General features: G+C 44.1%; 3 protein-coding genes across 4 annotated transcripts in view; 1 reads left to right on the top strand and 2 right to left on the bottom strand.

Moving 5' to 3' along the window:
* The window catches only part of SMCO1 (single-pass membrane protein with coiled-coil domains 1), a 28,663-nt gene extending 16,065 nt beyond the window's left edge, over positions 1-12,598 (bottom strand). The window contains exon 1 of the mRNA XM_043522893.1: positions 12,462-12,598. Within this exon, the coding sequence (XP_043378828.1) occupies positions 12,462-12,598 (137 nt within the window). The remainder of the gene's footprint in view (positions 1-12,461) is intronic.
* Positions 1,730-12,596, bottom strand: WDR53 (WD repeat domain 53). Of its 2 annotated transcripts, none has more exons than XM_037908582.1 (3): positions 12,462-12,596; positions 8,241-8,736; positions 1,730-3,839 (listed from the first exon to the last, which is right to left on the bottom strand). In XM_037908582.1, exons 2-3 carry the CDS (start codon positions 8,718-8,720, stop codon positions 3,252-3,254), a joined length of 1,068 nt encoding a protein of 355 aa, XP_037764510.1. In that variant the 5' UTR covers positions 8,721-8,736; positions 12,462-12,596; the 3' UTR covers positions 1,730-3,251. The 2 variants fall into 2 exon arrangements, with proteins under 2 accessions (XP_037764510.1, XP_007067446.1); XM_007067384.4 differs by having other exon boundaries at positions 11,819-12,481.
* A 134-nt stretch (positions 12,599-12,732) lies between the features above and the next one.
* On the top strand, positions 12,733-19,634 carry FBXO45 (F-box protein 45). Its single transcript, XM_043522892.1, has 3 exons — positions 12,733-12,979; positions 13,775-14,131; positions 17,018-19,634. Exons 1-3 carry the CDS (start codon positions 12,893-12,895, stop codon positions 17,201-17,203), a joined length of 630 nt encoding a protein of 209 aa, XP_043378827.1. The 5' UTR covers positions 12,733-12,892; the 3' UTR covers positions 17,204-19,634.
* The last annotated feature ends 1,380 nt before the right edge of the window (positions 19,635-21,014 follow it).

Raw genomic sequence — 21,014 nt, 5'->3', positions numbered from 1 at the left:
AATCATTCCCATTTGTGGATTTTTGAGGAAGTAGAGCCAGCTGCTGAAAGGTTTTCTTTCTTCTACTCCATTACAGCCAGTTCATGCTTCTGGGTCTCAGTTTAGGCCTGTATTTCTCTGTCTTTTAACTCCAGGTCTAGCTGCCTCTCTCTTTTCTTCTCCTTCTGAGCATCTTGCTATGCTAGCCTCTGGGCTTCAAGCTCTTTCTCCTTTAACTCCATGGCTCTTTTGTGAGCAATTTCCTCCCTGGCTGCTTCTGCCTCCATAGCCCTTCTGTGTGCAGCCTCCTCCCTGGCTGCAGCTGCTCCTTTGAGCCTTTGAAACTTGCGGTCCTTTGCCTTCTCTTTCACTTCCAGTCTGGCCAGCTCTAGTTTTGTAGCTGCCTCACTGGTAGTCATTTTCCTGTTTTCTTGTGCTTATTTCCCTCACCCGAAACAAACAAACAGAAAATAACAAACCAGTAACCACTTTGTCTGTTTTCCAGCTAGCACACTTAAAACTCACTTAAAATCACTGCCAGTGTCTCAAAGCAATCAGCTGTGCACAATCGTGTTCAGCTATGCCATTGTGATGGGTTCAGTCACAGAGACCCCCTTGCAACTGTCACCTGACGTGCTGAAACTACCTCTGACACTGTTTTCCTTGCCCAGCTTGGGACTCCAGAACCCTGTCTTGTTGAGCCAGACATGCTACTCCGCTGCAACACAAACCCAGGGTCTGAACCACACCCCCAAAGCTGCAGACTTTAACCAAAACTGCTCAGCAGATTTCCTATCTCCAGCACCCAGACACCCATCTCCCAATGGGATCCAAACCCCAAATAAATCTGTTTTACTTTGTATAAAGCTTATACAGGCTAAACTCATAAATTGTCCGCCCTCTAGAACACTGATGGAGAGATATGCACAGCTGTTTACTCCCACTGGTATTAATCACTTATTCTGGGTTAATTAATAAATAAAAGTGATTTTATTAAGCATAAAAAGTAGGATTTAAGTAGTTTCAAGTAATGACAGAACAAAAATGACAGATTTACCAAGCAAAATAAAGCACAACACACAAATCTAAGCCTAATACATTAAGAAACTGAATACAGGTAAATCTCACCCTCAGAGATGTTCCAATAAGCTTCTTTCACAGACTAGACCCCTTCCTAGTCTGGGCCCAATCCTTTCCCCTGGTACAGTTCTTGTTAGTTTCACCTCAGGTGGTAACAAAGGGGATTTCTCATGACTGCAGCCCCCTTTATTCTGTCCCACCCCCTTTTATGGCTTTGGCACAAGGCGGAAATCTTTTGTGTCTCTGGGTCCCCACCCCTCCTTCTAAATGCAAAAGCACCAGGTTTAAAATGAATTCCAGTACCAGGTGACATGATCACATGTCCTGTGAGACCCCAAGCCTCCATTCTTTCTGGCCTGACTCACAGGACCACAGGAAGGCTTACAAGTAAACAGAGCCATTTAGAGGTGATTGATTCCCCTAATGTCTTCCACTTAACATGTTTACATCAGTAATACAAGTTTATATCTTATTCTCCTAACTCCAGACATAGAAATGATACATTCATACAAATAGGATGAACACTCAGTAGATTATAAGCTTTGTAATTATACCTTACAAAAGACCTTTTGCATAAAGCATATTCTAGTTACATTATATTCACACTCATTATCGTATTTTCATAAAGTATATGGAGTGCAACGTCACAGATGTACAGTGGATTATTTTGGTAGCCAGAGGGGAATGTCTACTAAGTATTTTAGTTACAGTTTGGCTCTTTTCTTACAATAAAAGGACAATCCATCTCTCCCATTATCTTACTGCTTGCCACCAAAAAAAGCTTCTAATTGACAAACACAAATTAACCTTATTTTAGTAATCTCAGATTTAATACTTCAAAGTTCAGTGTTTTTGGCAAAGATCGCTCATTTACATGTATAAACAAAGAGACGGAAATAATTTAATTGGTCAGATTGGTTTCCAAACTGTAGAAGTAGTGCACTTTTAGCACATTAGTGATACAGGACATCCTGGGAAAATAAAATTTCTGAATTATTTGCACATCCCATAAAAGCAGAGAGTTTATTAAATAACTTCTAAGGCACAGGATTTACATTTGGTCACCTCCCCCCCCATTTTTAAGCTAACAGTCCACCTAAAGCAAGAACCTGCTCGCCCTATTTATGCAAGGAACCCTTGAAATCAGTGATACTATTTGTGTAAGGAAGACAGCAGCATTTGGCCCTCTATATTTTTATTATACTCTGCATTTAAGTTATAAAATGCTCAACTTCACATTTTGCACAGCATATAGGGTTACATAGGATAGTCATACAAGAGCTAGCAGGAGCACAAGGAGCACAGTGAGGGAGAAAGCTTTTATTAAAACAGATTTAAAAAGATTTTTTCTTCTGTGACACGAAATCAGAGGAGGACAAGCCAAGTAAACAGCTGTTAACATTTCCTCCCACCCCCAATGTTGTTCCAGTCGGAAAATCCCACTTAATGATGAACTTTAATCAATTTAGCTATTTAACCCACTTCCATAATTATTCTTAACTATATTAAATTAAAAATAGTTCAAACATGCTTGAAACCCACATTTTCAGTTGCTGCAGCTCAGATAATCAGAGAATATGTCTAATTTAGGCCTAAATTGCCAGAAATGTTGAAACAGGGAAAGCAAAGAACTAAAGAGGTGAGGAGGCAAAGCAGGAAAATTAGTAGTTTTCTTATAGTGCAGGGGTTTGAGGACTCCAGTCAATTACACCTTCAGCAAAGCTTACCACACCCATTGATTTAGTTTTTACAGAAAAGGCCACCATTTTTCTCCCAAACTGAATAGGCTCTTTCTTACAATGTTTGCAGACTGAAACATAAAATGTTACAACCTGCAGCATGAGGCTGCCTCAGTCTGCTCATTTTTGAGCCTGCAATTCCTCTCAATCCATTTCAAACAAAGTCACACCTATATTCAAGATGCACCATCTTCCAACCCCATAAGAAAATATTTACAGTGAAGATGTGCCACTACTGAAAAAGATAAAGCAATGTTACTTATGTGCATAATGTGCCACAGCAAATTCCTGGCCACTTCTAAACATGCGTAAGAGCTGGTAATTATTTAAGCTACAGAAAGTTTACTCTCCATGGTAACAAATAGGAGGGTACTCTGTAGGGAACCAGGTAGGCCAGCTCACAACAACCCAAAAAACTAGCTACTTGCCAAGATTTCCTTAAACAATGTGTGTCTAGGTTTCAGTCAGAGGATATACAGATATACAGCTGCTCTGATCCGCAACTAATACCCTCCTGAAGCCTTTGATCTCTGCATATGAAATCCAGTTCACCTTCTCTCCATGTTCTATGCTTAGTTTTGGTAAAACTCTGGCATGTTCATTTGTAACCATTGCGTTGGGCTCTCCATCTCTCTTGGTGGAAGCTGGTGTTCTGGCCTTCCTCCTGTGGATGGATTTCACAGGACTCTTCAGTTGCTTCCCAACTTCATTGCTGACATCCCACAGTAACACCTTCCCATCATTTCCTCCAGAAAGCAGCCAATATACTTCTGGCAGAAAGAGGACCTGTGACACCCCCAAAGTGTGACCCTTAAACCCCAGCTCCTGTTCAAACTTGACACCTGTTACCCTGAAGATCCGGATTTTACCGTCTTCACCTCCACAACCAAAGATGTTGCCACATGCTGCAACAGACAGAGAATGGGCTAGGGGAGGATTAAAGAACTGGCCAGCTGATTGGTGTTCTGCTCCCTCTGCTTCGTTCTCCTGCAGGGTCATGGTCCACAGTGGGCGAGCTTTCTGCAGGTTCCACAGCATAACCTTCAAATCAAACCATAAAAAATGACTTAGCACTACAGCTGCTGAAACAGCCTTCCTTTGGATAGTTAAGACTCAACCCTTAAGAAGGTGGAAGTGGTGAAGAAACCACTCTGAATGCTTTCGGAGGTATCTGAGCAGTGGTAGCCATGACACACTGACAGTTTTAACTATGAAACTGAAAAAGGAACACACCAGTGTAATGGGGAATGAGAACAGTGCTGAGAGTCAGACACTTTCTCTGCCGCCTTTGGTGACCCATTTCATTTCCTTATCTGTAAATGGGGAGAACGCCTACTTCATAGTGGGGGTTGATGACTTTGTAGATAATGCTGAACATATTTAAAACATTATATAAGTATTAGCCAAATTTCATGATAACATACTAACAGTTCAGGGGAATCCAAGCCTCTGTGCTCTGGACCCCCAGGCTGTTTCAAGTTCCTGGAGCCTGAATGGAGTCCAGCCACTGTCCCAAATCTCTGAGTCCCTTGACACTCAGGGCACAGACCAATGTTCCCTTTAATTTTTCACAGGCCGTGTGCGCAAAAAATTTCTTCTGTGCAAATTTTTGTGCTTCTGTGCAAATTTTGTGCACACGGTGTTTAGGATGTGTGCATGCGCACACATGCACAGCTTAGAGGGAACAGTGGCGCAAATCTTTTATCCATCACCTCCTTCTGAGTGTTGGAACCTACTGTCCAGCTGCCTAAGGCCCTCTGGGTGCAGCACTGACCCGTCAGACCCCCTGATACTTAAACACACCCCTCTCCCAGAACTCCATCCAAAGTGTGAAGCTTCTGATTACACTGAACTCTCCCGGGGCAAAATTGTGAATGCTTAACACATACTGGTAGACAGGCTTTGCACTGATTCTAGCACAATTGCTCTTTAACAAATAAAGCACAGGAGGCCACACATCATACAAAACAAACATCTGAAATTGCAAGATCCCTCACTTGCTAGCTGGCCCTTTCCTTGGGGTACCATCTGGGTCCAGGAAGGCAGGGTGTTACAAGGTGAGTGATCTCTCCCTCAGACTACAGTAAATGGCCCCAACCCCAGCTGAGCAGACCATCCTCTGCCCTTTTCAAACCTTCAGCCTCCCCTTAAGGTGACACCCTTGCCAGCTTCCCCACAGGAGGGCAAACCCTTGTCAAGTGACTTTGTTGCTGTGACTTTCCCTGCTAAGCAGTTCTTCTGGGCTAAGACCAGTCTTTTGTCTGGAGTGAATAGGTTTCCTATGATTGGGTACTTAGGAGTCAACTACCCTCTACTGTTGTTCTGACACCACCTTTGGAATTTTTAACCCAACATGGAAGGAAGTACACCATAGAGAAGTCAAAAGGCTGCATGTTCAAAATGGAGTTTGCATAGGGTTCATAATCGCGTACACAATCCATGAATTGTACAGATATATTCCCAATTTATCACACCACAGTATTTGCAACCCTCAGTGTAGCATTGCGCTACTGCATGAGAAGTGAAACTGACTAGAAACAGGCCAGTCTAGTTTCTCTAGCCAGGCTGGGTAAAACATAAAAATGAAACATTATCAATTTTAACAGGTAGTGGCCCTTTGACAGTAACCTCCTAAGTCTCCAAAATAGCACACAGGGATTTACCGGCATAGTTCCCGTTATCAGTTGGGGGGAGGGGACCACAACTCAAATTCCATACTCACCTCACTGAACATTTGAGTTCACTTATTTGAAGAGACAATACAAGATGATTAGAACCATTTCCTGTATTATCATAATCTGGTGAGAACACATCTCCAGATGATAAAACTTAATAAGACTCTACCACCTGCAAAATCCCCATATTGCAATAAATATGCTTCCAAATGGAGCATTATTTGACTTCCAGTACTGCAAGTCAGAATTATGGACGAGCCACCCAACAGGGTTAGTATGTGTGTTAGGTGGTAATGCAAAAAAAATGATGTTACTGGCTGGTGAATCTTGCCCACATGCTCAGGGTTCAGCTGATCTCCATCTTTGGGGTCAGGAAGGAATTTTCCTCCAGGGCAGATTGGCAGAGATCCTGGGGTTTTTCACCTTCCTCTGCAGCGTGGGGCACAGGTCACTTGCTGGAGGATTCTCTGCACCTTGAAGTCTTTAAACTATGATTTGAGGACTTCAATAGCTCAGACATAGGTTAGGGGTTTATTACAGGAGTGGATGGGTGAGATTCTGTGGCCTGTGTTGTGCAGGAGGTCAGACTAGACGATCATAATGGTCCCTTCTGACCTTAAAGTCTATGAGTCTACTGAGCTACAGGAACACAAGGAAGCTTCAGAAACTGTAAAACATCTATTCTCTCCCCCACCCCATCCCCAGCATGTGAGGAAAAAGACATATAAAAGGACAAGACTCTGACCAAAATATTCAAACCTGGTGTGTAAAGTTAAGCTCCTAAATCTATATTTAGGCACCTTAAAATAAATGGCGTGATTTTCAAAAGTGCTGAGTGCCTGCACCTCCCATTAACTTCAATTGATTTCTTGGGTACTCAGCACTTCTGAAAATTATTTCTCAAAGTACCTAACTATAGATTTAGGAACTTTAGGCAACCAGATTTCCAAATCTTAACCACTATATAAAAAAGTCTGCCTTTACTGAATTACAGCTACATTATGAATTCAAAAATTGAGGTTTATAATGAACACTATCACCTTAACTAGAACATGACAAATATGATAGTGCTAGTGGGAATTAGTATATATGCAGCTAAAGTCATAGGATGAACAATCAAAGCTGTTTTTTTTCCCCTCTCAAAACTTAGAGGCAAGTAAATAAAATAGCAGTGACCTGTAGAGATGGCTGTGCCAATTCCAGGAGTATCCCACCCCTCAGGATATCCTGGAAATAGGCATCCAGTGTCAGGTTTTGAATCTGAAAGCCCTTACATCCAAAAGTAGTCCTTTAACATCAAGGGGCCTATTTGCAGGACTACACCCTAATAAGCTATCAAAACCTGGATACTGCAATGTTTGGAATGTTGTTTGCATTAAGTTTATATCACTCCGCCAGTGGATTTTGCCTTCAAGAAAAAAAACCAGACCCCAGCATCTCTATGCTCAAAGAATAACCTGAGTCATGTTTTATCATTGGAGGATTAATAAAGGGTACATTGTCAAAGTTAGGGTATACTCCCAAACTGACTTTCCCCCTATCTTTTTGCAAAGTCCATGTGATTCAGTAACATTTAAATATTTTTCTTTAAAAAAAGAAATCTAGTCCTAAATAGTAAACCTAAAGTTGGAATTTGAAGTGAGGTAGAGGAAGGACAATTTAAAAAAAGTAATTGATTTCATTTAAACTTTCAAGAGGTTATTAAAACAAAGGAATAACACATTAAATTTTAAACAAAAACCTCGTTATCATTGTATATATCAGTCAAATGTGCTTTTAACTAATCTGTATTAAATGTCAGAACAGTAGTATCAAAGGTTAACCCTTTTTGCAAACCACTCACAAAGTTCTGTTTGCAATATTTAATATATTTGCAATATTGGGAAAAGTCAGTATGCATAAAGAAAAACAATGATAGTTAATGTGGTGCAAGCTCTTTACAGCCACCTTCTGTCATGATTTTTCCCCTTTCTCCACACCGGACAGAACCTCTGAGTCTTGGCTAATTCAGGCTTTGGGTGATTTGACCCTGTGGTCTGTTTGTTGATGACAGACTGAAGTTCTCAGCCACAACTATCCAAGGGCTGTTCCTCTCTGTCTTAGGCTAGTTGCTTCTTTTAGCTCTGCTGCCACTTCTCACACCTCCTTTGAAAGGATACTGTAATTCAGTGACACTCGGACCTCAGTGGTTCAGAAGCCAAATTGGTGATCAACATTGCCCAAAAGAGTCATAGTAGTGTGAATTCATTGTTTCATTTACTATAGTGCTATACATTCATATTTAAATATGAATGGGTTTATATTATATATAAATATATATAAATAATTATCACAGCAAAATGAGTGACCAAATATTATTTTATCAACTAAAAATGGTTAATAACACAGTAAAAGTGCATTCTGATTGGTTAATAATGAAATCATAGTATTTTAATATGTGCTGAAAAAAGCCACAGGATGTGCATTAAAGAGCCACTTGCTACTCGCGAGCCACAGTCTGAGTATCACTGCTCTAATTCCTGCTTTCCCAACTCTTTTATAATAAAGGAAGGCAACAATAGAAACAATGCAACTACTGTGCAGAAAACAGCATTATGAATATCCTCACTATACTGCTGGCTATTATGCTGGGACCACATTAGGAGTGTTGGAGAGCCACATTAACTATCGTAGAATGGAAGAGTACAGCAAATATCATCTAATTACTCATATCTGGTTGATATTTTAAGTTCTCTAGCCATCATCCACCATCTACTATAAAAATCACCTTCATGTCCAGTCCACAAGACACAAGGCTTTGAGGGCGCTGAGGTCGAAAGGCAACTGAGCAGCAGATGTTTGAATGCCTCCTCAAGGACCGGCTGACTTTCTTGTTTTCCAAGTTCATAATTTTTATTGCCCCAGAGTCATCTGCAGCAGCCAGGACACTGTCTATCTCATTCACTGACAGGCAATTGATCTCTTCCTCATTCAGACGAAAGTATTCAACTGGCCCCTTAAGGGATCTGACATCCAATACGCTAATGGTTTCACCATGGGAGGTGTACAGCCTGCTGGGATAGGTGGGAGAGAACACAACACAGGTGACATCATCTGCCCTCGGGAGCTGTATCTGTCCTAAATGAATCCCCTCCTCATTCCAGATTGTGAGTTCTCCTCTCTCTGCTCCCGAAGCTACCAGCCCTTCTTTGTTTACATTCAAGCACAGTATAGAAGAGGAATGTCCATTAGTCCACTTGACTGCCATGATACTTCAAGGGAGTCTGTGAAGGAAAACAAATTGATGTTAGGGAAGGGTTTTTCCTACTACAGTAAAAAATTAAGAATGAAAGCATGCTTGGCTGACACAGTAACATGTACTGAATGAGATACTAGTGTCCCTAAGGTAAAACAGACACCTGTATAGGTAAGCACATTAATTGGGACTTGGGCTCAAACACTATTGACATTTTGCATCATCCCCTTGTTGCTCTATTGTGAGAAGTGCTCTGTCCGGTACATGAACTAAATTAAATCTCGTTCTGCTAATCTTGAGTAGCTGTCTAGGTGGAAGTTACTTCAGCTGCAACCCCTGCAACAAGGACTGTCTTTTCATTATGTGCATATAGCGCTCAGCACAATGGGGTCACAGTCTCTGACTGGGGTATCTAGGTGCTATCACAACACATAAGTTAAAGTTTCTATTGCACTTACTGAAAAGAGTAGGGGAAAAATCTCAGGACTTGTCTACACTTTCAGAGCTGAAGCAGTGCAGCTGAACCCTGTAGCACTTAGTGAAGATGCTACCTACGCTGACAGGAAAGTTTCTCCCATCTGTGTGGGTACTCCACCTCCCCAAGAGGCAGTGGCTATGTTGATGGGAGAACCCCCCCACCCCCGCCCCGTCAACATAGCGCTGTCTACACCGGGGGGTAGGTCTGTTAACTGTCACTCAGGGGTGTGGTGTTATATTGACATAAGTTCCTAGTGTGACCAAGCATTAATATCCTCGCCAACTCTCCCTTTTCATAAAACAAATTCTAAGGTTCCAAGCTGTGTGAAAAGCTACCATTTACAGCATGACTACTTCCTCTGACTACACAGTCACTAAACTGCTTTGTAAAGCACACAGATACCTAGAGTAAGAAAATTGTTGTATAAGACAAAGTTCCATTCTTCCTAAACAATAAGCTTATTTTGATAATGGTGGGGTTTGCATGAAGTAATATCATCACTGTAAGCAGAACAAATAAAATCGTTTAGCTATATACAGCACTACCCACATAAGCAGAAAGGAAATATACAAAGGTGAGATATGGAAAAACTGAAATGAAAAAATAAAAAAGGACTCCCCCAGTCTAGTGTCAGTGAAGCCAGAATTATGTAAATTGGTGGAGGTGGGAGGAACTGAGTTAATTGAGGGATGAAGTGAACAAGTTTAAATATGAGATCAGAAGGGAGGAAGTAACCTGTTGTTCAGAACCATTGAGAGAGAAAAGGTTGAGGAACTTTCTTTGGTGCTTTGACTCTTGCTATTGAATTTTCAGGTAAAAGAGACCAGCATCTAAAACTATAAAAATGTGATGTGCAAAAAACTGTGTTCAGCATTTTTCTGAAGTTGCTGGAAGCCCCAACAGAGGAGGAATTCAGCATTTATGTAAGCTAAAACTTTTTGCTCGTTTGGCCCCATTGCTGGTCCTAAAGTATGAATCACCACCAGTCTCCAGCTTCTTGCGTGTGACACCACTGCTTGCAGTCTGCTGGTACACCTGTCCTGGAACCTCACTGCCAACCCACTCTATGGGGCAAAGAAAGCCACTTTGAAAAACTGTGGATTTTCTTTAAAAAAACCTTGCTAGTATTTATAAACCCACACGTTTTTAAAAAATGTGGGTCTGTAAAATATTTTACATTTTAGCATAATAGGATATAAAGAACACTATAAAACCATGCTGAATTCCTTATACACGGCATTTACTTTACTATGGGGTTGCAAGGTGGCACGTACCTGCATGTGACACTGTTAGCAGAATGCTTTTACAGAACGTCACATACCAGGAGTTGGAGATCTGTGGCTGGTCCAGACTTCCCAGGGCCTGAATTTTAGCTAACTTGAATTTACTAATGTGCTTGATGACCATGTTTACCCTTATTAGTTGGAGTCATCAGCACGTATGTCTAAAGCTCTGCTCCTGCAATTGGACCCACCTGGAAGGACCCTGGCGCCTATATGAATCATATTGTAGGCTAGGGCCTAAAATTGTTGAGGCTTTGTAAACCGCTTTACATATTATGGTTGAAACAACACAAATATATTAAGTATTTCAGCAATTTGTCATTCCAATTCAAAGTGTGGTAAGAAGCATCGCCTCTATTTTAAACCAAACATGATTTGTTCAAATTTTGTGGTAGAGGCAAGGATCAATGATGTTAAATATATTAATATGATTTTAAATTGTAAACTCTTGGCAGCAGGGATCTTTTTAAAACTGTACAGCACATCTAACAAAGCTCTTTGTGTGCATACAGGGGTAGGAGATGGCTGTAGTGGAGGTTTACAGTTGGGGGTGGCAGCCAGAGGCAAAGGCCCCTGGTGGCGGGGATGAGCAAGAGGAAAGACGGGCAGCTGTAGGCAAAGCTCTCCCCTCCTCCCCCCATGGGATGGATGAGAGTGGGTTTGTGTGGAAGTGGCTGTAGTCAAAAGCCAGTGGTGGTGACTGGGGATCAAGGGGGGTATAGGAAAGGCCCAGGGGGTAAGCAGGAAGAGGGGTGGCCGTATGAAAGGGCCCCGGCAAAGGGAAGTGAATGGAGTGCAGATGGCTGGAGGAAAGGACCTGACAGGTATGGCTGGATGGATGGATGGAAGACCAGGAAAGGGGGGGGGTGTTTGGGGGTGCCTGTAGGGAAGGCCTGGGGTGTGTGTGAGGAGGACGGCATGAGGGAGGTTAGCGGGGGAATGGCAGGAAAGGCCCAGGGGGAGGATTAGCCGGGGGAGGGTGGCTGGAGGGAAGGCCCGACGGGGGGGAGAGGATGGGTGAGGGAGATGGCTCGAGGGAAGGCCCGAGCGGGGGCGGGGTGAGTGGGGTGGCTGAAGGGAAGGCCCAGGTGAAGGGGAGAGGGCTGGAGGTAAGGCTTGTGCGGAGGGGGAGGCTCGAGCGGGGTGAGTAGGGAAGGCGATAGCTAACAGGAAAGCCGGCGTGGGGGGAAGGGAAATAACTATAGGCAAGGAGCGGGGGACGGGGCGACAGGCCCAGGAGGGATGAACTGGAGGGAAGGCCAGGGGATAAGCAGCTCCCATCGCTCGCTCTTATCCGTGCTGCGGGGGGGAGGGAGGGGTGAAGGCCGCTGGAAAGGAGGCCGCGTTACCTCTAAGTACACCAAGCACCCAGCTTCCCCGCGTGACCCGCCTGTTCCGGCGCAGCATAATTACGTCAACTCAACGGACTTCTGTGTCTCCTCTATGGCCAAGGTAGTGTACGCTGCGGCGCATGCGCTCCGCGATCCTATGACAGCTCTGCCGTTAACCAACATGGCTCCCCTGCTTTCACTCTCTCCTGGTACAAAGTAGGAGTGAAGCTGCTGTGGAGAAGGCCGGGTGGATGGGCTGGGCATTGCTAACGACTATGTTCCCGGGATAAACTGTGGCACTCTGGAATCTCAGCTGGACCCCTCCTGCCCAACCGCAGAGCTCACTTCCGCCCGCACTTGTCGCCAGTCCGGGGAGGGCAAACAGCTCGCGCCGCCCCGCACTGTACCGCCGGTTGCCGCGAGGCTGGCTAGTGTGGCTGGCGCCGCCTCAGGGGCTGGTACAGCGGCTCGCGCCGTCGCGGGGGGGGTCTCGCGGAGCGGGCGGCGGTGGCTGTTGCCGGCCGGCCGGCCGGCGCCGGGAGGAGGGGCGAGCGGCCGGTGAGCGCCGCCAGAGGCGATGGCGGCGGGCGGCGGTGGGGGCGCGGCGGGGGGCGCGGGTTGGCGGCTGCCCGGGAGGGTGCTGGAGCTGGTGTTCTCCTACCTGGATCTGCGGGAGCTGCGCAGCTGCGCGCTGGTCTGCCGGCTGTGGCACCGCGTCCTGCACGGTGACGAGAACAGCGAGGTGTGGCGCAGCCTGGCCGCCCGCAGCCTGGCCGAGGAGGCGCTGCGCACCGACATCCTCTGCAACGTGCCCACCTACAAGGGCAAGGTGAGCGGGGCCTCGCCACAGGCTCCCAGCGGCCGAACCGCCCCCGCGGGGGGCAGGGCTGGCGGCTCGTGCTGCGCCGCCGGGATCGCTGCAGGGCCAGGGGACCCCGCGCGGCGATAGCGACTGTGCAGGGCCGGCCGGCGCTGTCCGGGCACTTTTGGGGGGGACCCTCCCGGGGGGGACCCTCCCGCCGTCCCGGCCCCAGCGCTGCCAGAGCCGTTATCTACTCCCTGAAATGACCGTTGTCAAGGCGAAGGTAGAGAATGGGACTGGCCTATGGAGAGCAGGTTTTCCCTGGCTGCGTCTCCCCACACCCACTGCCCAACTTCCATCTCCCCTGTTGGAAAACGGCAAGTAGATCTGGTGCTGCTGAATTGTCATCTTCTTGTAAGGAAGGCTTGTCTTAAGCTGCCGCCATAATATTAAGCGTTGGTCCTACCAGCTGTTCAAAGCAAGTCTGGTCAACTGTGCTTAAAATACTCTGCACAGCCTGTCCCCATTGCTGTGGCCTGGGAAGCTGAAATCGGGTTGGCTATTTGAAAAATTTCCCTGATATTGACAGGGCTTTTAATTGCTTGTCTTACAGGTGCCCTCCACTTCCTACCATTCCCCTCAGTCCTCTCTACTGCTCTGTGTCAGGGGCTCATGTACTCTGGTTCCCTACTCTCTGGAGTCTTCAACCAGTAAACCCACTATCCTGCACATAGGTGCTGACTCTGGGTGCTCCGGGGCTGGAGCACCCACAAGAAAAAAATAATGGGTGCTCTGCACCCACTGGCAGCTCCACAGATCAGCTCCTCCCAGAGCCCTCCTGCCTGCCACAATCAGCTGTTCAGTGGTGTTCACTGGCAGGGAGGGAGAGGAGCAGGGGTGGGAAGAGGTGCGGGAAGGGTCGGAGGTGGGAGCTTGGGGGAAAGGGTGAAGTGGGGGCGGGATCTGGGGTGGAGTGGGGGGGTTGTTGAGCACCACTTGGGAACTCAGGAACTTGGCACCTCTGATCCTGCGTACTTTTGCGTCTCCTCTACACTGGTTTTAAAAAAAAGTTTGAAATTTGGTGGGAATGAGCTGTAGGATGTTAATGAATTAATTCATTTTATGATTATTCCCTCCACTCAAAAATCCCTTCTTTCTTCCTGTGGTTTTAGGTACGGGCCTTTCAACATGCTTTCAGCACCAATGACTGCTCCAGGAATGTGTACATCAAGAAAAATGGATTTACATTGCACCGGAACCCCATTGCTCAGAGCACAGATGGGGCAAGGACCAAGATTGGTTTCAGTGAGGGTCGTCATGCTTGGGAAGTTTGGTGGGAGGGCCCTCTTGGCACAGTGGCAGTAATTGGAATTGCCACAAAACGGGCTCCCATGCAGTGTCAGGGCTATGTAGCACTGCTGGGCAGTGATGACCAGAGTTGGGGGTGGAATCTGGTGGACAATAATTTGCTACATAATGGAGAAGTAAATGGCAGTTTCCCACAGTGCAATAATGCACCAAAATACCAGGTGAGTGAGACTAAGCACCAGCTAGAGGCTCTACTGCATCTGTGAACAGTTGTCCTTCAAGAATTGTTGGGCAAGAAAAAGACTTCATTGCCTAATAAGCCTTAACACTGTTCTTTAATATGTCTCTTTTCTATTATAAAAATATCTGTCTCCTAAACTGGTCAGACATGGCAATATATACAATATGTTTGCCTTTTGAGGGGAAAAATTTACCTGATAACCTTTTTTCTAATTTACTGGTTTATTTTAGATTACATCCCTATATGGTGTAGGATTCTGGATCCTACGTTGTCTCTTCCAGTTAGAATGAAATTAATATTGAACCTTTCTTTTATCTCAAATCTTATTTGATATTATCCTGCATTCATACGGTTCATTGAAAGGAAGCTACCTTTTTTCTTTTTTTTTTTTTTAAATAAAAGGTACTAGAGCGTTCTAAATGTTTTAACCAGGGATTTGTCCACCAATAACAGGGCTGTGTTTGGTAAGCATTATGTCTTTTTGGTACATCCCAGTGTTAAGTGTGCTGAGTCTAGTCGGTAATTGGATAGGAATTCTCCAAGGAAGTCCTGGGTGATGTAGAAGTGATGTTTATTCAATAATTGATATTCTTAGAGGTGACATCTTTTGGATGAGACATAACATTGATGTTCAGATAACTTGCCATAATTAGGGAGTGTGTGGCACTTCCCCCGCCCCCAAATTGTGGTATTTAGCTTTGGCCAAATTCCACTTTTGGATAACTATGTTCTGCCTACTAGATTTTCTGACAGTACAGCTTCAATTGAATATGCTATACTTCCTGACTTACACTATTATGTAGTGTTGTTGTGTGATGTTCCACTTCAGATGTGGCTGCATTTTAGTCGGTGAACATTGTTTAATGTATATTTATATATAATATTCCTAAATCCCCACTCTAAGTAAAGTTAGCTGTCTGAGTGGTATGATCTGTGTAATGGCACTTAAATTTAAAAAATTGCACTTTTTTCTGAAACATGTATCTATGATTTTTATGAGTAAAACATAATATTACTGTAATTTAAAGATCAGAGAGACTATTTTTTCTGTAGTTGATTTTGTGTTTTTGATGACATTGTGTGTAGTCACTCTACCTATTTACTTTGTGTGGTCAGTTTCCCTTGTTTGGGTCTTTTACACCCTAACAGGAAAGGAGGGTGGGGAAGAACTTAAAACCGGGGTGTGCAAACTTTTTGGCCTGAGGGCCACATCAGAGTTCCAAAACTGTATGGAGGGCTGGGTAGTGAAGGCTGTGCCTCCCCAAACCCTAACTGCCCCGTCCCACTTCCTGCCCCCTGACTGCCCCCCTAAGAACCCCCAACCCATCCAACCCTCCCTACTCCTTGTCCCCTGACCACCCCCTCCTGGGACCCCCTGCCCCTAACCGCCCCCCAGGACCCCACCCCCTATCCAACCCCCCTCCCGCCCCCGCTCCTTGACTGCCCTGACCCCTATCCACACCCCCACCCCCTGACAGGCCCCCCTCTAAAGCCCCGTTCAGAATGCTGCCCTGCAAACATGGGCGGAGGACTCAGGAGGAGCAGGGGCAGCCGTGTAGTCGGAGAGAAGCAGCGGTTTCCCCTTCAAAGCACCGCTTCTCTCCCGCCGGCTGTGCAGCCGCCCGGTGCTCTTCCTGAGTCCTCCACCCGCATTTGCCGCCCGCCTACTCCCCTGAGGCTGCAGGTGAGCCTCCCTTCCTGCTTTCCTCTGCGCCCGCAGTGCAGCCCCCTCCCACGCTGGCGGCACGGCAAGCTGAGGCTGTGGGGGAGGGGGGACAGCAGGGGAGGGGCCAGGGGCTAGCTGGGCCCGGCAGGCCGGGCCCGCAGGCCATAGTTTGCCCACCTCTGACTTAAAACCATAGCAATGGTCATGGAGACTCAAGGATATGGTGTAGACAAAACTGTTTTGATCTTAGTTTTTAATTGACTTGATTTCAAGTTGATGTCTCTTTAAAGTATGCTTGAATTAAGTAAAACATGTGAGATGATCTTTCTTTTCATAAAATAAAGACTAAAAAGTATACATTCTTAAGTGCCCTCTTATAAGTTAGAGGTTAAAGGAGACTACATCTGAGGGTGGCTTGACTCTTCCACAACATAGAAGCTTGTGCAATATCATGTTACTGTTTGCTGTTGGGAGCTGTGACTTATTTAAATTTCAAATCATGCTCTAGGTAAATGAACTGACATGCAATATCATGTTTATATGCTGATCTGTGATTCTCCTGGCACAGACAATGTTTATTACTCTCATATCTTTTTTTTCTTTTGGCAAAAACAAATGGCAAAAGCCTACACATAGTTCTGAAATTTCCTGCTCTATCGGTAAATAAGAGTGTAATGCTGATGTTCAGAGTGCATGCTTGGCCAAAGAAGTGTTTTAGTGCACCTGGCATAGAGTACCTACTTTCTTAAAACCAGTTCCGTGGCTTTAAAAGCTCTCTGCAAAGCCTTTACCTATTTATCATAATGAAAGCTATATTCAGAGTCATGGGAAATACAGGGTGGAGGCCATTACAAAATAGCCACATACTGTAGTACACTGAAGTAGATGTAATGCAGTGTATTAATTCTTATTGCCAGAACAGTCACGTGTGAAGGGTCACATTTGGTGGTTGTACCCTATATGGGGTATTTAGCATTGTGATTGTTAACTTGAAATTTTATGTACAGCTATACAGAATCTTGTGAGCATCAGTAAAACTGACACTCACAGAAAAAATAATTCATTTTTATTGAGAAACAGGAACATACCCTTCTCCTAAGGTCTTCTGTTCTACTGTCTCTGTGCCTATTTGTTTTATTTCCCTTTTGATTGGTCTCTCTTTGAATATTGCCTGACTCTTCTTCCTATCTCCGTTTGCAGATAGGTGAGAGGATTCGAGTAATCTTGGACATGGAAGACAAGACATTAGCCTTTGAGCGAGGCTATGAGTTCTTGGGAGTTGCATTCAGAGGATTGCCAAAGGCCTGCCTATATCCAGCAGTGTCTGCTGTGTATGGCAACACAGAGGTGACTTTGGTCTACTTGGGAAAACCTCTAGATGGATAACATTGATTGTTTCATTGGGACATCAAGATCTGGAGGAGAAATCTGCACGTTGGTTAGAAGGAAAGATGAACTTGAAATAAAGTGTGGGTGCGTGTGCAAGAAACATCCAGGAAAACAAAGAATTGTGATTTGGAGAACCAGCCATACTGCAGGAATTGTTACATTTCCTTTTTCTACCAGGCCAGAAAAATCCTCAGGGTTGGAGTTGGTTGAGTGGGCAGTTCACACATGCATGTTGCAACAGATTTCATTGCTAAGATGGCTGTGTGTGACATCAAATATGTAAAGAAAGATTTTATAGAGGTGCTTGAGGAAATTAACCTGAGATTTGTAGGTAGCGTGTTTTGTGAAAGACTCCCATTTCAAAACTGTTCCTTCCGGGCCAGCGTGGCTACCAGAGGAGAAAGTCTGGTTGGGTTTTATTTATATTTTTTAACGTATTGAGAAGCATGGTCTACCTGGACTGCACTTCTCTTATACAATGAGATATAAAATGTGTGCAGCTATTTTTAAGTGTATTTTAAAGGTTGTATATACAGAACATGTAAAAAAAAAAAAAAAAAATCCTGTTAAACAAAACAAAAGGGTGGCTTTGTTCTAAACTGGGATATAATTTCTTAAAGGAAAAACCACTACATGGCATCAGAACAACCTCTGCTGAGAGATAGACAACATAACACGCTTTATAACACTTGCATGCATCTTGGGATGCTTTTGTGGAAGAAGGTGTTACATATGCTCATTTGGATGTGGTAGAAAGTTTCCATGGCTAGAGCAATTTTTGTTTGTTTTCTTGACAAAAAGAAGTCCCCCATGAGTTTTATTAGGCAACAAATCCTGATCCCTATTAACAAGGGAATGCAAACCAATTTACTGGGTTGATCTTCCTCTTGATGGAGAAAAACTAATTCATCTTTAAGAAGTCGTAAAGTTTATAATACTGTAAAATGAGGCTTTCAAAGTAATATGAAAAACAATGTTTAACTTCCTGGGTCTAGATTTTATTTTCCTGTTAAAAATGTTTTAATAAGGATTCAAGGCTTTCTTTTACTTGACTTAAATTGGGTGTTTAAAAAACAAACTCCCCAATATCCAGGTATGGGCTCTGTCCACCTACAGCCAAGAGTAGTAAAACTCTCACCTCCCACTGACAGGAATTCTGGATCAGGTCTGTTGTGGGGAGTCTTCACCCATTTCATTTTTCTAAAAACTATTTTTCACAAACTTGTCAGCATTACAATACTCATGGAATCTGAGAAGACTGTGATACCAAATCAGTTGTGTCCTAAGAAAGTACATGTAGGTGCTGTAGCAGCTGCTTTCCACAGAGGCTGAAAGCTCAGCAGTGGTCTAGGAAACTGCCAGCTTCCACAATGAAAAATGCAAAGTTAGCCTCCAACCTGGCAGTAACATCTTAACCTCTAAGCCCTGAGGCCAGCCCTTGGTACTAAAATTTTATTATTTTTTTTAAATGATCCTCCAAGTTACACAGAGCTATCTTAACTGTTTCAGGATTATTGGCAAAATGCTTTGAGGGAGGAAGGAAGGAAACATTTGTACAAACCCTTAATTTGTCTGTGCTAGAGAATCTGAATCATGTAATCTCAGACATATCTTTGAGTTCTCTGTGTATGGGCATGAGAGGAAGTTCTTAAATTATTGATTTCATTTTTTTCTGTTATCTGATTAAGGCAGGGGAAATGGTACAGGTAGCTGTCTGGAATAATTGGGGTGCTGCTGAAGAACTAGGTTTGGAATACTTTTTACATAATATATAACAGGGTTCTGCCCTGGAACAGACTCTGTTGTTGCCACTTGAAGGGTTTTAAAAAATATTTATTTGTTTTATGTGTAGTCTGTTACTTAAAGGGAATATCTGTTGAGGTCAGTTTCTCTTGTCTGTTTATTTGAAAACAAAATGCACATTAAGAAATGAAAGACCTTTTAAAACATGGAACTGAAACATGGAACAGTTGAATGAGGTGAGATGTGAATAACTTTTAGAAAAATCTATTGTTAAACATTTACTATTTGTACTAGATTGTAAACTATATATCAATACAGCAGAACATTATGGCATTAATTTAAAAACTGTCCTAAAATGAAAGAAAAACTTCAGTTAGATTAATGTGCTCTTTAATGAGTCTTGGAAGGCGTAGCCTCTGCACTTGTTTATGGAATCCAAGTAGATATAGTTAATCCCAAGAACTGTTCCAGAGAATTCTGTTCATGAATTAGGTTTCATTTTTGTTTTTCAGGTAATGTCATTCCCTCTTTCCCTATAAATTAGAAGTGGTGGAAGCTGAACATTCCTTTCCTTGGGGGGCAGGGGGTGGGGAACATCTTGCTTATGTAAACTTCTTATAACTTATTAATGGAGACCAATGCTAGTTGTACAAAATATTAAAATAAACTCTGTTACAACATAAAAGGAAATGTTTGTGTATTGTTATTATAGCATTCACGGCATGTTGGTGGGGGAGTTGAAGTAGCAATTTTGAGAGCGTTGAATTGGAGAAATTTCATTAAGTCCAACTGCCAAAAAGCTGAGGCCTATTGTGACTGGTTTCTGCTGTTTGATTTGTAGTATGGGCATTTAAAAAAAAAAAAAAGGCCCTGGCCAATGATTGTAAAGAGCTTGTAACTCAATGGTATGTATATGTGCTTGTGTACTCTTTGAAACACAGGGAATCTCACAGGTGACTTTGATGCAGTTGGGAGCACTCTCCCTAAGAGCCAGAAAGATGGTTCAAGTTTCATACCAGGAGATGAGTTGATATTCATTGCTGAGACTGCACTGCGGTGTGTGCAGTGCTGCACAGAGAGTTCTTTCTGCCACTCTGTGGCTCTTGATGTGAAAGTTAAAGGTCGTGGGTACCTTTAAGGAGAATGAGTAAACGTTTCCCCTCTTAATAAGAGACTCCAGAACAGGGGTTCTCAAACTTTTTTTGCTGGGCCCTCCTTTGAAAATATTTCAGGCTATGATGACCCTCCAGAGTTACCATATTTCAAGTTCCCAAATAGAGGCTGGGGACACGGGGTGGGGAGCGGGATACAGCAGCCACCGCTCTCTGGCCACCCAACTCTGAAGGCAGCACTGCTGCCAACAGCAACACAGAAGTAAAGGTGGCAATACCATACCATGCCACCCTTACTTCTGCACTACTGCTGGCGGTGGTGCTGCCTTCAGAGCTGGGCACTTCGCCAGCAGCCACCGCTCTCCAGCCACCCAGCTCTGAAGGCAGCGCAGAAATAAAGGTGGCAATACCAAGTCATGAACATGGGTTCATATTTCAAAAATCTGCTCAGATGGGATCCTGCCCATCAGTTCCCTGAGGGAGTCAAAGTCTGCTTTTCTGAAGTCCAGGGTCTGCTTTCCTTTCTTCCTTGTGTCAGGATCGTGAACTTGACCATTTCATGGTGTCCACCTCCCATGTTCCTATCCACTTTTGCTTCCCTACTAATTCTTCCCTGTTTGTGAGCAGCAGGTCGAGAAGAGCTCTGCCCCTAGTTCGTTCCTCCAGCACTTGCACCAGGAAATTGTCCTCTACACTTTCCAAAAACTTCCTGGATTGTGCACTGTTGTATTGCTCTCCCAGCAGATATCGGGATGATTCAAGTCTCCCATGAGAACCAGGGCCTGTGATCTAGTAACTTCTGTTAGTTGCCTGAAGAAAGCCTCATCCCTCTGGGCCGGTGGTCTATATAGCATATTCCCACCACGGCATTACCCTTGTTGCTCACATTTATTCCATATTATATCAGCTATTCAGTATTATACAAACATACTTATTTGTGGCTTTCTGATTTT

Source organism: Chelonia mydas, chromosome 9, assembly GCF_015237465.2.
Source record: "Chelonia mydas isolate rCheMyd1 chromosome 9, rCheMyd1.pri.v2, whole genome shotgun sequence".
Classification (NCBI taxonomy): Eukaryota; Metazoa; Chordata; order Testudines; family Cheloniidae; genus Chelonia; species Chelonia mydas.
Note: the sequence above shows the minus strand (reverse complement) of the source record. Positions and strands in the feature narration are given on the sequence as shown.